We start from the raw sequence: 15,744 nt of genomic DNA on the forward strand, positions 1-15,744 counted from the left end.
CACTGTATCAGTCATCTGTGATGTTAAAAAAAAAAATTGCTACTGACCATTTTAACAAACATACCCCGTGAGCTCTGAGTCAGGTTAAATAAAGTCAAGCCTTGTGAGCAGTATTTTCCAGAGAACTCTGAGACAGATCAAGTGACAGTTATCTTAAAAAAGGGCTTTGGAGAGGATCCAATCTTGTTCCACCCCCTCCACAGGTTACTAAGCCAATAGATTTCACTGTAGTTTCAGTGGTTTTCTAGACTTCCATAGGACTAGGAGAAAAGTACGATATTAAAGCAAGTTAAAATGCCAAAAAACCTTATTGTTGTTACCAAGATTCAGCTATTTTTTCTGATAAACAGTCCTCAATTGTTGTAAGCCTTTGGTTAATTTCCTGATTTCTCAACGAAAAGTTGATTCTGACAATTTTTTGTCAGTGTTCTTTTTGATGAGGATTTTTGGAGATTCTTAATTCACCTTTCTGGCTGATGTCACTCCACTAAATCTTTAGATATTTTACAGATAGCTGTCTACATATCTGAACCTCTCTCCTACTTTTCACCCTCTTCTAAATGGAGATTACAGTTTAGCAGTGAGGCTCAGATGGTAACTTTTTAAAAATGTTTATTTATTTATAATCTCTACACCCAACTTGGGGCTCAAACTCATGACCTGGAGATCAAGAGTCACATGCTCAAGCTACTGAACCAGTCAGGTATCCTTCAGATGGTAACTTTTAGACTGAATGATGCAAAACATTATTTAACACCTATTAGATAAATCAGTCTTTTATTGTAGTACTGTGTATGTAAGAAAGTGAGTATGTGAGGTTCCTTGATAGTTCAGTTGGTTAAGTATCTGCCTTCGGCTCAGGTCATGATCCCAGGGTCCTAGGATTAAGCCCCACATCTGACTCCCTGCTCAGCAGAGAGCATGCTTCTCTCTCTCCCTCTGATTCTCACCTTGCTTGTGCTCTGTCAAATTAATAATCTTTTTTTTAAAAAAAGAGAAAGTGAGTATGTGACAGTAATTGTGTTTTTTCAATACATGTCCCAGGGATACGTCCTCCAACCTGTCAGAACCTTTCATGGCTACTTCATGAGTCCTTCATTATATAAATACCAGTAGAGTCCCCTGGTGGGATAGCAGCTGGCCCTCACTCTGCATCTGGCATAAAGAGGCTCCACTGCTACAGAAGCTCAGGCAATGACATGAAGACAGTCCAAATTCCCAAAGTTCAAGCGGTCACTATGACAACATTAATTGGGAATTTAAAGACTTAAAAAAACAAAATCACTGTAATTGCTAAAGAGTTCTTTAGATGTCCCCTTAGGCTACTTCTATTCAAAAATCAAAATTTTATAGAAGGTCATCTAGGTTACAATACCTAAGTAGCATTATTTTTTATACTCCTTCACTTTAGAGATGAGGAAATTGAGACATTTCCCAACCAAAAAAAAAAAAAAAAAAAAAAGAAGAAAAGAAAAAAGCAAGAAAGAAAGAAAGAAACACTCATAAAACAATCAATGTGATTCATCATATCAGCAAGAGAAAAACCAAGAACCATATGATCCTCTCATTAGATGCAGAGAAAGCATTTGACAAAATACAGCATCCATTCCTGATCAAAACTCTTCAGAGTGTAGGGATAGAGGGAACATTCCTCGACATCTTAAAAGCCATTTACGAAAAGCCCACAGCAAATATCATTCTCAATGGGGAAGCACTGGGAGCCTTTCCCCTAAGATCAGGAACAAGACAGGGATGTCCACTCTCACCACTGCTATTCAACATAGTACTGGAAGTCCTAGCCTCAGCAATCAGACAACAAAAAGACATTAAAGGCATTCAAATTGGCAAAGAAGAAGTCAAACTCTCCCTCTTCGCCGATGACATGATACTCTACGTAGAAAACCCAAAAGTCTCCACCCCAAGATTGCTAGAACTCATACAGCAATTTGGTAGTGTGGCAGGATACAAAATCAATGCCCAGAAATCAGTGGCATTTCTATACACTAGCAATGAGACTGAAGAAAGAGAAATTAAGGAGTCAATCCCATTTACAATTGCACCCAAAAGCATAAGATACCTAGGAATAAACCTAACCAAAGAGGGAAAGGATCTATACCCTCAAAACTATAGAACACTTCTGAAAGAAATTGAGGAAGACACAAAGAGATGGAAAAATATTCTATGCTCGTGGATTGGCAGAATTAATATTGTGAAAATGTCAATGTTACCCAGGGCAATTTACACGTTTAATGCAATCCCTATCAAAATACCATGGACTTTCTTCAGAGAGTTAGAACAAATTATTTTAAGATTTGTGTGGAATCAGAAAAGACCCCGAATAGCCAGGGGAATTTTAAAAAAGAAAACCATATCTGGGGGCAGCACAATGCCAGATTTCAGGTGGTACTACAAAGCTGTGGTCATCAAGACAGTGTGGTACTGGCACAAAAACAGACACATAGATCAATGGAACAGAATAGAGAACCCAGAAGTGGACCCTGAACTTTATGGTCAACTAATATTCGATAAAGGAGGAAAGACTATCCACTGGAAGAAAGACAGTCTCTTCAATAAATGGTGCTGGGAAAATTGGACATCCACATGCAGAAGAATGAAACTAGACCACTCCCTTTCACCATACACAAAGATAAACTCAAAATGGATGAAAGATCTAAATGTGAGACAAGATTCCATCAAAATCCTAGAGAAGAACACAGGCAACACCCTTTTTGAACTCGGCCACAGTAACTGCTTGCAAGATACATCCACGAAGGCAAAAGAAACAAAAGCAAAAATGAACTATTGGGACTTCATCAAGATAAGAAGCTTTTGCACAGCAAAGGATACAGTCAACAAAACTAAAAGACAACCTACAGAATGGGAGAAGATATTTGCAAATGATGTATCAGATAAAGGGCTAGTTTCCAAGATCTATAAAGAACTTCTTGAACTCAACACCAAAGAAACAAACAATCCAATCATGAAATGGGTAAAAGACATGAAGAGAAATTTCACAGAGGAAGACATAGACGTGGCCAACATGCACATGAGAAAATGCTCAGCATCACTTGCCATCAGGGAAATACAAATCAAAACCACAATGAGATACCATTGTGAGACACCAGTGAGAATGAGGAAAATTAACAAGGCAGGAAACCACAAATGTTGGAGAGGATGTGGAGAAAGGGGAACCCTCTTGCACTGTTGGTGGGAATGTGAACTGGTGCAGCCACTCTGGAAAACTGTGTGGAGGTTCCTCAAAGAGTTAAAAATAGACCTGCCCTACGACCCAGCAATTGCACTGTTGGGGATTTACCCCAAAGATTCAGATGCAATGAAACGCCGGGACACCTGCACCCCGATGTTTCTAGCAGCAATGGCCACAATAGCCAAACTGGAAGGAGCCTCGGTGTCCATCGAAAGATGAACGGATAAAGATGTGGTTTATGTATACAATGGAATATTCCTCAGCCATTAGAAACAACAAATATCCACCATTTGCTTCAACGTGGATGGAACTGGAGGGTATTATGCTCAGTGAAGTCAGTCAATAGGAGAAGGACAAACATTATATGTTCTCATTCATTTGGGGAATATTAATAATAGTGAAAGGGAATATAAGGGAAGGGAGAAGAAATGTGTGGGAAATATCAAAAAGGGAGACAGAACATAGAGACTCCTAACTCTGGGAAACGAACTAGGGGTGGTGGAAGGGAAGGAGGGCGGGGGGTGGGGGTGAATGGGTGACGGGCACTGAGGGGGACACTTGAGGGGATGAGCACTGGGTGTTATGCTGTATGTTGGCAAAGTGAACACCAATAAAAAATAAATTTATTATAAAAAAGAAGAAGAAAGAAAGAAAGAAAGAAAGAAAGAAAGAAAGAAAGAAAGAAAGAAAAGAAAAGAAAAGAGATAAATTTCCATTAGAGACGTTCCTAAGGGCACAGTAGGTTCTCAGCACAGACAAGACTCTAGTGAAGTCATTGATATTTCCAAAAGATATTCCAAGTCACTCACGAATAACAAAAGCTTAAGGGAATTCAGTGAACACAACACTCTTGGAGCTGCCACTGCACACCTCGAGGCTGGTCACCTAGGAGTCTCTGACTCATCTTTTCTCCCCTCCTATTTGTGTGAACGTTTCCCACCTGCCCATTCATCTGAAGCCAAACCTGTGCATTTACTCAGAGCCCAACGATGCCCATGGGGCTGCTTTCGAGTTGGTGGAGCCCTTCTCAGAGAGTAACCAGAACTCCCATTCGGCCCCCCTGCCTCTTACCCACCCCCCCGCCCCGGGCCTGGATCGGCCAGGTCAGCTCACCTGTGTTTTCCCTCGCCCTCCCTACACCTCCACAGCGCCTTCCAACCCGCGCCAGCATCTCTGACGAGGCGTCGGGCACTCTGAGACTCGGCAAGGCGACGCCGACGCCGGGCGAGCAGGAATGTTTGCCGAAGCGCGCAGTCGCTTAGCAACGCCGCCGGAAGTGACGGCAGCCGCCGCCGAGGAACGGCGAACGCGCCGCAGCGGGGCCGTCGGGCTGGGAAAGCGGGACTGCGCCTGCGCGGGAAGTCGTGCGCCGGCGCGCGTGTCGGGTGCCCCTCAGGGGCAGGCTCCGGAACGAGGTCGGAGGGCAGAGCCTGCGGGAGCGGCCCCGGGGCCAGGACGGCTGCCGACGCGTGGTCCGGGTCCGTGAGGAGCCCTGGGGGCCCGGCCCGGCGCTCCGGTCCTCGTCCACCGGGCTCCTCACGGGGGATGACCCCCAGCGAGGTGCCTGCGTCTACGTCCGGGGCGGACCCTGCAGGTGTGTGGGAGAGCGAGGCCTGACTCGGTGTGTGCGGCCCACGGACCTGCTCGCGGGGGGGAGCTGGAGGGCAGAGGCCCCCCTTCCGTGGAAACGCCGAGGTTAATGGACAGAGAAATCGGTTTTTAAATACTTTGGTTTCGAAACCATGATCCAGGCTAGATGAAGCTTATATTAAAAAAGAAAATAAACAAACAAACAAAAAAACAAAAAAAAAAACTTGGATATTGTCCCAGAACATTCATGTTAGGACCCTTAAGACGTTTTAAATTGCTTTGTAAATGCAGTATAGTAAAATGAAGGTATTTGTGGGACAAGTCAGACCACTGAGAACACAAAAATCTGTTAAAAGTGGATGCAGTCTTGGTTTCAAAAGACCCCCCCCCTTTCTGACACATCGAAGTACAATTTTTTTTTTTTTTTTTATCAGTTAGTTGGCTAGGGCACCTACACATTAGGCACCAAACTAGAGTAGAGTCGCTCAAATGAAAGGAGGTAACGATTTTTAATCACTAAAGTTCTAACACATAGTTGTGCTATTTTTCTTCAGGTTTTCTATCTGATGTTCCACCGTAATAATGCTGGTAAGTATGAAAGGACTAACAAAATATTTGTTGACGTAAGTTAGCTTATGCACATTGGTGAGGTTTTTTTTTTTTTTTTTGAAGCATAGTTTTATTTTTATTTTATTCTTAGAAATTATTTTTTTAAAGATTTTTATTTATTTATTCCTGAGAGAGAGAGGCAGAGACACACGCAGAGGGAGAAGCAGGCTCCACGCTGTGAGCCCGACGTGGGACTCGATTCCGGGTCTCCAGGCTCGCGCCCTGGGCTGAAGGCAGGCGCTAAACCGTTGAGCCACTGGGGCTGCCCAGAAGCATAGTTTTAAAAGTGTCAAGAGCTCGGGAAGGGCCAGAGAGATTTTATACTATTTGCACACTAACAATTTAGCTTGCCACAGTTTTGTGGAAGATGCAGAAATAAATGACATAGAGCCATGACACTGGACAAAATCTCAGCAGTTTTACCCCGCTTGCCACCTGGTGATGAAACGATCAGAAGTCACCTGCACGCGAGTGTGTTGCAATACTGCACAGGAACCTTGAGCTTAGGGAACCTTAATCTATTCTACTAGACAATAAGCATGCCTTTCGGGGTTTTTCACTACACGTAGGTTGAGACAATAGCCCAGAGCATAGAGCAGTGAATGGCTTGCCTGTAAAGCATGAAGAACCAATAGAGACCATGGAGAATTACCTCCCAACAAAAATTCACTGGAATTTTAACTAACTAGGTTACAGAAAGTATTGAATCATATAAAATTCAGTCTCAGTAATTTGCCAATTTGTCTGATATCATTCGACTTCCAACACCCAGTTCAACTAACCCATGGATGCTTACAGCTAAGTCTAGCTAGAGCTAGTTACTTCTCTCTCTGACTCCACTCCTTTGTTTTATTTTGTTGTGAAGTTAAGGTAGCATTTGCATTTTGATCTGAAACAAGAGTTTAAATTATTCTTTGGAAAAAATTATTACAAAATCAGTGTAGAAAAAGAATGCACGGCAGTTGAAGCACCCATGGTCCTACCACCGTACACAGACATTTTTTAAAACAAAAATGGGATTATACTGTACACACTGTTTAGTGATTTACTTGTATAAGTTGTACTAAAGATCTTAGCTTTTATTGTCTAAATAAATATTCCATTACCCGGCTATCACATATCTTATTTAACCAGTCCCCAGTTCTTGGATGTCTGTGCAGTTTCCAGTTTTCCTTATTGTAAAAAACACAGGTTATGTTTATATATATAAATGTTACGTTTATAGATATATAAAAACATTGCAGAGATGGCAAATATATACTGCTCATGCTTTTGGAGAGAATAATTAATAACTGCTTTTGGAATTTTAAACTGGATTCAAAATAGATTCACTTTTTTTTTTTTAGATTCACATTCTTTAAACTTTTGTGCACATCCTTAAGTTTTGGAGACATTTTTATTAAAGTATAGCACTAGGGAGGATCCCTGGGTGGCGCAGCGGTTTGGCGCTTGCCTTTGGCCCAGGGCGCGATCCTGGAGACCCGGGATCGAATCCCACATCGGGCTCCCGGTGCATGGAGCCTGCTTCTCCTTCTGCCTGTGTCTCTGCCTCTTTCTCTCTCTCTCTCTCTCTCTGTGTGACTATCATAAATAAAAAATAAAAAAAAATAAAGTATAGCACTAATCTTTAAAAGTTTGTTGACAATAGAATGTAGTACTTATCTATTATTTAACAAGTAAAAAGGAAAAATGGAACCTGGAAATCTTAACATAATCAGCCTAACACTTGTGACTTTATCCACTGGATTAAAATATATATTCATTGTAATCTTTGTTTAATCAAGATTTTGTTTCTCCCATTGCCAATAAGTGCCTTTCTAATGTAAGAGAAAACAGCGTAATTAGAAAACATAAATTTAAAAATATCTTAAATACTTTTAATTTTAGGAGTTAAGAAGTCTCCGTTTCTTTGCTCCAAACCGGAAGACTTTGTTTCCTGCATATAGAGTAGGAGTAATGTTGGTTAGAAACTGGCTGGTGTTTAAAGGTGAAGATTGTCTTGACTGTTTAACCTAAGCCCTATTCTGAAGTAAGAATAACTGTCTTGGAAATACTAAGTTGGGTAAGTTGGTTTTTTTTTTTTTTTTGGTTTTTTTTTTGGTAAGTATTTTTAATAAAGGTTTATGTTGAATGGTGATAAAAAACTACTAGAAAAAGATCTGAAATGTTAAAAAGTATATTTTCAGATAGAAATACTCAACAGCAGAACTATGTTAATTTCAGGTTTATGATCTATCTTATTATTTTGAGGTTAATAAATAGTTTAGGAATTTGGGCAACTTTTGGCTCATTAAGTATCAGCCTGAGACAGTTTTCAACCAGCGAGTTACATTTAAATTTTTTTTTAAATTTTGTATAAATTCAGAATACTTGAAAAGCATGTGTAATTTAAAGTGTGCCTAGAGTGCAATACTAATGTGTTTGTCAACTATGCCTTATTGCTATTTGTTACATTGTTTTTAGGACAGTGAATTCTGCACTTAAATTTCTAGGAGCCAGTTAGAGAGAATAGCTGGATTAGATAGTTAGAGTACAAGGATCCAGAGTATCAGAGTATTATGTACTGTGTCTCTAAATTCACAAAACAAGAGATACCCTTCTAGGTTAATCTCCAGATAGTCTAAATTGAGAGACATAGAATACTAACTCTTGTATGAGTCAACAAGCTCTATTCTCCATTTCACCTCCTAGATATCTACTCACCTACTGGATAAACCAACTGACTGAGCCACCCAGATCCCGCTTCCTAGTATTTATTTTAAACTGATTAATAGGGACGCCTGGGTGGCTCAGTGGTTGAGGATCTGCCTCTGGCTCAGGGCATGATCCCTGGGTCCTGGGATCGAGTCCCACATCAGACTGCCTATTAGGAGCCTGCATCTCCCTCTGCCTGTGCCTCTCTCTGTGTATCTCTCATGAATAAATGAAATCTATTCTAAATTTAAAAATCTTAAGAAAACAAATAAACTGATTAATAAGTGGGACACCTGGCTGGCTCATTTGGAGGAGCATGAGACTCTTGATTTCAGAGTTGTGAGTTTGAGCCCCATGTTGGGTGTTGAGATTACAAAAAAATAAATAAACTTAAAAAAAATAAAGTGATTAATAAACTTTAAATGTTTTATTTCTTAGACACTAGAGTATGGTACTTTAAGCCTGAACTTTGGAGTCAAGTGTACCGGAGTCCAAACTCCAGCTTTTCCATTTAACTAATACTTAACCAACTTAACTCATACTTAAGCTTTGGCTTATGTATCTTTAAGATGATAGTAATACTTTCTACTTGATAGGGTTATGAAGTTAAGTGAGATGATGAAATTGTAAAGTTCTTAGTCTAGTGCCTGGTATATTATGATATCTTTAAAAGTGTTAGTTACTCTTTAAAAAAATATTTTTTTGTTGTTTACACACAGTAATTATAGCTTCTCTTGGGTTTCTTTATAACTGTGTTTTTTTACAGATGGATAATTTTTATTCATAGCATCTGTTGACCAGTTTAGTTTTTCTTTTTCTCAAGGAAAACTAAGGTCATTTATAAGAGGGTCACTTATATTTAATGACCTTCATTATCATTTAATGAAAACAAAGAATTAAGTGTCATATAAGCAATGTGACTTTTCACACATACCCAGATTATTTGGTACTCCAGACTGAACTATCTTAGAAAATAAAAATAAATTTGAAAATTGTTAACAAAAGTTACTTATAGTCTGGAAGGATGGAACTGGTGCCAAGTTTAAGTAATTTGTTTAGAATTTCAAATACACCATAAGCAACCATTTAGTTGTAACACTGGCATTAATGATTTCAAGCTAAATACCTTTTTAGGAAGATTATTCAAATTTTGTAAGATTTCATAGTGTTAAATTTGGTAGAATTTAGGTCAGTATACAGAGGATTTATTTTATATTATACATAGCCTGTTAGTTTATATGTGGATTATTGTAAATATTTTAAACTAATAAATTTGTGATTGATAATTTAAAGAAAATAAGAATGATTAGCCAGGCTACTTTTTTCTGTCATGTTTTATAATTTTTCTAAATTAGACTGTAAGGGAATAATTATTTCACTACTCTCATTGGCTTAATCTGTAGTTTAATTCTGAGTGCTCAAAAAATCATCCTCACAGGAACACAGTAATACTGTGAATATCCTTTTGGATATTCTATTTCCATTTATTTAAAATACTCAAATATGAACTTTGCTTCTTAGGAAAAAGTAATTAAATGGTGGTCTTAAATGCTTAATCGGTTTAACTTTTTTATATTAGGCCTTTATTTTAGCAGATTAACACTCAGCAATGTTTGTTAAATAAGTGTAATAGCTAGATATGTAAAACAGTATGTTTAGGAAACAATATTTCTTCTTTTTCAGGGTAACCCAGATTTGCTTTTGGAACCATGAAAATTTTGCTCGTTTTTGACTTTGACAATACAATCATAGATGATAATAGTGACACCTGGATTATACAGTGTGCTCCAGAGAAAAAGCTTCCTATTGAACTACAAAATTCTTATAAGAAAGGATTTTGGACAGAATTTATGGGCAGAGTCTTTAAGTATTTGGGAGATAGAGGTGTAAGAGAAGATGAAATGAAAAGAGCAGTGACATCAATGCCTTTCACTCTAGGGATGGTGGAACTTTTGAACTTTATAAGAAGGAACAAGGATAAATTTGACTGCATCATTATTTCAGATTCAAATTCAGTCTTCATAGATTGGGTTTTAGAAGCTACCAGTTTTCATGATGTGTTTGATAAAGTGTTTACAAATCCTGCAGCTTTTGATAGTAATGGTCATCTCACTGTGGAAAATTATCATGCTCATTCTTGCAACAGGTGCCCAAAAAACCTTTGCAAAAATGTAGTTTTGGTAGAATTTGTAGATAAGCAGTTACAACAGGGAATAGATTATACACGAATTGTTTATATAGGTGATGGTGGAAATGATGTCTGCCCAGTAACTTTTTTGAAGAAGAATGATGTTGCCATGCCACGGAAAGGTTATACTTTACAGAAAACTCTTTCCAGAATGTCTCAAAATCTTGAACCTATGGAATCTTCTGTTATAGTTTGGTCCTCAGGTGTTGAAATAATTTCTTATTTACAATTTCTAATAAATGAGTAACATGCCAACAAGGAGTAATATGGTGTGTATCGGTTAAGGTTAGGTACAGCAACATAAAACTAAAACCCCAAATGCCAGTGGATTTTTTTTAAAAAGTGTTTTTTTTTTCCCCCTCTCACTTAAAAGAATTTCAGAGGTAAGTAACACAAGGCTGCTGTGGTGCTCTAGCAACCTCAGCACTTGGCTTCTATCTCACATTCCAAGATTGCTGCTCAAGCTCTTTCCCTTACATCAACACTAGCCAGCAAAGGAGAGGGCAGTAAGTAAGTGAGAAGTTTGCACCCTCACTTAATTTTCTTTGGCCAAGGCTTAGTCATGGTCACCCCATCTAATGGTGAGGAAGGATGAAAAATACAGCTTTTATTCCAGATGATCAGATGCCTGGGGAAAAATTGAGGGGAAAAAGAGTACTGGATTGAGGTGGGTGCAATTAGTGCCTCTGCCAAATGTGGTTGATAGATTGTATTTTTGAATTTATTCCCAGAGAGAGTAGTCCTATATTATACTTTCTTAGATGCTTATTTCAAAAGCGTATCTAGTAGTTACAGATCTTAAAAACAAACCTGATACTTTATTCACATAAGAATAAAAAATTCCCAAATATATATAATCTCCTATTTTCAAATAGGTATTTTTTTTAAAGATTTATTTATATTTATTTGAGAGAGGGCATGAACAGGGGAAGGACAGAGAAAGAATCCTTGAGCAGATTACCCACTTAGTGCCAATCAGGACCCTGACATCATGATCTGAGCCAAAACCAAGAGTCAGTCACTCAACCAACTGAGCCACCCAGGCACCCCCTAAGTCAGGATTTTATAGATAGGGATGAAGTATCTATCTCTGAAGTTTTTGCGAATTTCAGATTTTCCTTTTTGAAATGAGGTAACAGCATTCTTCAAATATTTTAAATTTATGTCAGCATCACAGACTATAATCCCAGTATCCTAGTTTAGTCAGTATGTTATTTCTGTTTAGCAACATAGGGCTTGAACTCACAACTCTAAGATTGAGAGCTGATCTCAGCGATCAAGAGTCAGAGCTTAACTGAGCCAAACAGGAGCCCCATTTTGTTGTTGTTTTTCTTTTTATTCAATTGAAGTTTAGTTGATACTGGGTTACATTAGTTTTGGGTGTACAACATAGTGATTGGACAAGTTTATATGTTACGTGTTTATACATCATGCTGTGTTCACCACAAGTGTAACCCATCTGTCACCATGCAAGGCTGTTACAGTACTGTTGACTATGTTCCCTATGTTGTACCTCTCATCCTGTGACTTAACTCATTCCATTACTGGAAGCCTGTATCTCCCACTCCTCTTCACCCGTTTCCCTTTCCCTCCACCCTCCATCCCTCTGGCAACCATGGGTTTATTCTCTATATGGGTGTCTTTCTGCTTTCTTTGTTTTATTTTTCAGACTACACATATAAGTGAAATCATATGTTATATGTCTTTCCCTGACTTATTTCACTTAGCTTAATGTCCTCTAGATCCACCCATGTTGTTGCGCATGGCAAACTCCCATTCTTTTTTTGTGGCTGAGTAATATTCCAGTGTGTGTGTGTACACATCATATCTTCTTTATCCATTCATCCATGATAGACACTTAGGTTGCTTCTGTCTTCTGGCTATTATAAATAATACTGCAATAAACACTGGGATGCATATATCTTTTTGAATTAGTGTTTCTGTTTTCTTTTGGTAAATACCCCATAGTGGAATTACTAGATCATATAGTATTTGTATTTTTTTTAATTGAATCTCCATACTGTTTTCCATGGTGGCTGTGCCAATTTACATTCCCACCACCAGTACATGAGGGTTCCTTTTTCCTCATATTCTTGCCAACACTTATTATTTATCTTTTTGTTACTAGCCATTCTGACAGGTGTAAGGTAGTATCTCATTGTGCTTTTGATTTGCATTTCCCTGATAATTAGTGGTGTTCAGCATCTTTTCATGTGTCTCTAAGCCATCTATATATCTTTTTTGGAAAAATGTTGATTCAGATCCTCTGCACATTTTTTTTTTTTTTTGCCCATTTTTTAAATTAGATCTTTCCTTTGGTGTTGACTTGTAAAAGTTCCTTATATATGTTGGATATTAACCCCTTATTGGATATATCATTTGTAAATATCTTTTCCCATTTATAGTAGTTTGACTTTTTGTTTTGTTGATGGTTCTCTTTGCTGTGCAAAAACTTTTTAAAATTTTGATGTAGTCCTAATAGTTTTTGTTTTTGTCTCCTTTGCCTAAGGAGATATATCAGGAAAAATGTTTCTAAGACCAATGTCAAAGAGATTACTGCCCATGTTTTCTTCTAGGGCTTTTATGGGTTCAAGTCTCACATTTAGGTCTTTAATCCATTTGAATTTATTTTTGTGTATGGTGTAAGAGTCTGGTTTTATTCTATTGCACATAGCTGTCCAGTTTTCCCAGCACCATTTTAAAAATTATTTTTAGCTATGAGCCATTTTATTTTTTGCTTTTTTCTTCCTTCTTCCTTCCTTCCTTCTTTCTTTCTTTCTTTCCTTCTTTCTTTCTTTCTTTCGAGAGAGAGAGAGAAGGAGTGGGGAGGGGCAGAGGGAGAGGGAGTCCCAAGCAGCCTCCACACCTGGAGTGGTTCTCAGTGTGGAACTGAATCTCATGATCATGATCTGAGCCAAAATCAAGAGTCAGACACTTAACTGACTCAGCCACCCAGGCACCCCTTCCTAGCACCATTTATTAAAGAGACTCTTTCTCATTGTATGTTTGCCTCTTTTATTGTAGGTTAATTGGGCACATAAACGTAGGTTTATTTCTGCACTCTGTTATGTTCCATTGATCTGTGTGTCTATTTTTGTGCCAGTACCATACTGTTTTGATTATTATAGCTTTATAGTATATCCTGAAATCTGGGATTGTGATACTTTTACCTTTGTTCTTTCTCAAGATTAGCAATGCAGACTTGAGTGATACAATATATAACAGTAGGAATACTCAACATTTACAAGACTATTTCATATGAGGATATTGTAAAACATGTTTCATACATAAAACATCAACTGCTCTGAAAATTTTATAATTCTATGCTAATTTCTAGGCTCTCATTTTTTAGGCATGAATTTCCATTATGTATTGATAGAATTTTCTTTTCATTACAGAAAGCACTAAAAACAGATTTTCCATATAATTTAGTGGGAAAAATTGGTACCATCTATTTTTTTAGGCTAAAAAAGTAAATCTTTGTTTAAATCTTTGTTTCACTGTAATTAATAAATTAGATGACATTGAAAGACATTTATTTTTAGGTATTGAGTAAGGGAATGAAATGAGATTATCTGGGCTATTTAGAGCTCCCAGGTGCTTGGCAGAAGAAGTAGGTCTAATTTTCCTCAAGAGGAAATTAATATCCTGAGTGTGGAGGACAGACTCTAAGGTGGCCCCCATCATGATCCCTATATTCTGGTATTCTGTGTGTGTAGGGGGTGACCTATGATTTGCTTCTAATCAATGGAATACCACAAAGATCAATGGAATACCACAAAGATGATGGGATGTATGTGATAAGGTGACATGATTACATTACATCAGATTGTAATGCTCATCTTGTTAAGGAATTCTCTCCTTTTATTTCTTAAAGATTTATTTATTTATTTGAGAGACAGAGCATGTGCACAAGAGGGGGAAGGAACAGAGAGAATCGCAAACACTACATATTGAGCCTGGAGCCCAACGTGGGACTCAATCTCATGACCCTGAGATCCTGATCTGAGCCAAAGCCAAGAGTCTAAGGTTTAACTAACTGAGCCACTTGGGTACCACTATTTTTTAATTATTATTTTTTAATTCTCTCACTCTTGACTTAAAGAAGCAAGCTGCTGTGTTGTGAACAGGACTTCAGAGAGGGCCACATGGCAAGCAGTTGAGAGTGGCCTCTGGCTAACAGCAAAAAGTAGGCCCATAGTTCAATAGTCCTTACGGAACTGCATGCTACAACTATGTGATCTTGAAAGTGGATCCCTTCCTACTGGAACCTCAGCTGAGATTATAGCTCTGGATGACACCTTGATTGGCTTTGTGAGATCCTGGAACAGAAGACCAGTGGAGCTGTGTTTGGACTCATGACCCACAGAGCCTATGAGATAATAAATGTTTGTTGTTTTGAGGTGCTAAATTTGTGGTGATTCTGTTATACAGCCATAGAAAATTAATGCAGTAAGCCTCAAATCTATAAATAATTTTGCAAGTACCTTGTAGGGCATACAATAAAAAGTAGCCACACCAAAAGACATGAATGATAACCAGCAGAAGCTTCCGTTTAAATAGATCTGCAGGATCACTAGATATTATTTTCATACATACACTAAACTTTTGAGAATTTTGACAGAACTGAAAATTACATAAACAATATGGAAATACTAGAGCTGAAAATTAACATGACCGAAATTAGAATCTTGGTGAATGGATTTGACAGCAGAACAGGCACAGCTGAAGAGAGAGTTAGTGAATGAGCACAAGTTAGAAGAAAACATCTGGAATGATGTGGAGAAAGACAAAACTATGAAAATACAGAAGAGAAGTTAAGAAACATGGAAGATAAAGTCTAACAGGAAATTGGTGTCCCAGAAGAAGAGGAGAAAGAACATGAAACATACAGTGTTCTAAAAGATAATGATGGAGAACTTTACAAAATTGATAAACAGCATCGAAACAAATTCAAGAGTCTTTACGAACCCCAAACAGGATAGATAAAAAGAAAAACCACTTGAAATCACACCACTGTAGAACTACTGATTACCAAAGACAGAAAAAGCGTAAAATAATCAGAGGAAAAAAAAGACATTGAAAGGAGCAACAATTATGCTAAAAGCTGGCATTATTTCTTTCTTAAATGTTTGATACAATTCAACAGTGAAACCATCCAGGCCTGGAATTTTCTTTGTTGGCAAGTCTTTAACTACTTACCCAATTTCTTTCATAGATGCGCAACTATTCAGGTTGTGTCATTTTTCTTGAGTAAATTTTTTTTAAAGATTTTATTTATTCATGAGACACAGGCAGAGGGAGAAGCAGGCTCCATGCAGGGAGCCCAAGGTCTCCAGGATCTCCAGCCCAAGCCCGGGTCTCCAGGATCACGCCCTGGATTGAAGGCGGCGCTAAACCACTAAGCCACCCAGGATCCCTTTCTTGAGTAAATTTGGTCATCTGTTGACTATAT

The 15,744-nt window shown here is 38.2% G+C and overlaps 2 protein-coding genes across 3 annotated transcripts in view; one reads left to right on the plus strand and one right to left on the minus strand.

Moving 5' to 3' along the window:
* Nucleotides 1-4,479, minus strand: part of CCDC173 (coiled-coil domain containing 173) — a 41,485-nt gene extending 37,006 nt beyond the window's left edge. Inside the window, exon 1 of one of the 2 annotated variants that reach the window (XM_038584770.1) lies at nucleotides 4,322-4,479. In XM_038584770.1, coding sequence (XP_038440698.1) covers nucleotides 4,322-4,379 — 58 coding nt within the window. In that variant the 5' untranslated portion in view covers nucleotides 4,380-4,479. The remainder of the gene's footprint in view (nucleotides 1-4,321) is intronic. The other variant, XM_038584771.1, reaches the window with a different exon arrangement.
* Nucleotides 4,480-4,554: 75 nt separating this feature from the next.
* PHOSPHO2 (phosphatase, orphan 2) lies at nucleotides 4,555-10,544 on the plus strand. Its single transcript, XM_038584772.1, has 4 exons — nucleotides 4,555-4,802; nucleotides 5,353-5,386; nucleotides 7,295-7,469; nucleotides 9,785-10,544. Exon 4 carries the CDS (start codon nucleotides 9,811-9,813, stop codon nucleotides 10,534-10,536), a length of 726 nt encoding a protein of 241 aa, XP_038440700.1. The 5' UTR covers nucleotides 4,555-4,802; nucleotides 5,353-5,386; nucleotides 7,295-7,469; nucleotides 9,785-9,810; the 3' UTR covers nucleotides 10,537-10,544.
* The last annotated feature ends 5,200 nt before the right edge of the window (nucleotides 10,545-15,744 follow it).

The sequence above is a fragment of the Canis lupus genome, chromosome 36 (genome assembly GCF_011100685.1).
Source record: "Canis lupus familiaris isolate Mischka breed German Shepherd chromosome 36, alternate assembly UU_Cfam_GSD_1.0, whole genome shotgun sequence".
In the NCBI taxonomy this organism is placed as follows: Eukaryota; Metazoa; Chordata; class Mammalia; order Carnivora; family Canidae; genus Canis; species Canis lupus.

What these genes read in the sequence shown, in the direction of transcription:
- PHOSPHO2 (XM_038584772.1), top strand. Translation starts at nt 9,811, where the DNA reads ATGAAAATTTTGCTCGTTTTTGACTTTGACAATACAATCATAGATGAT.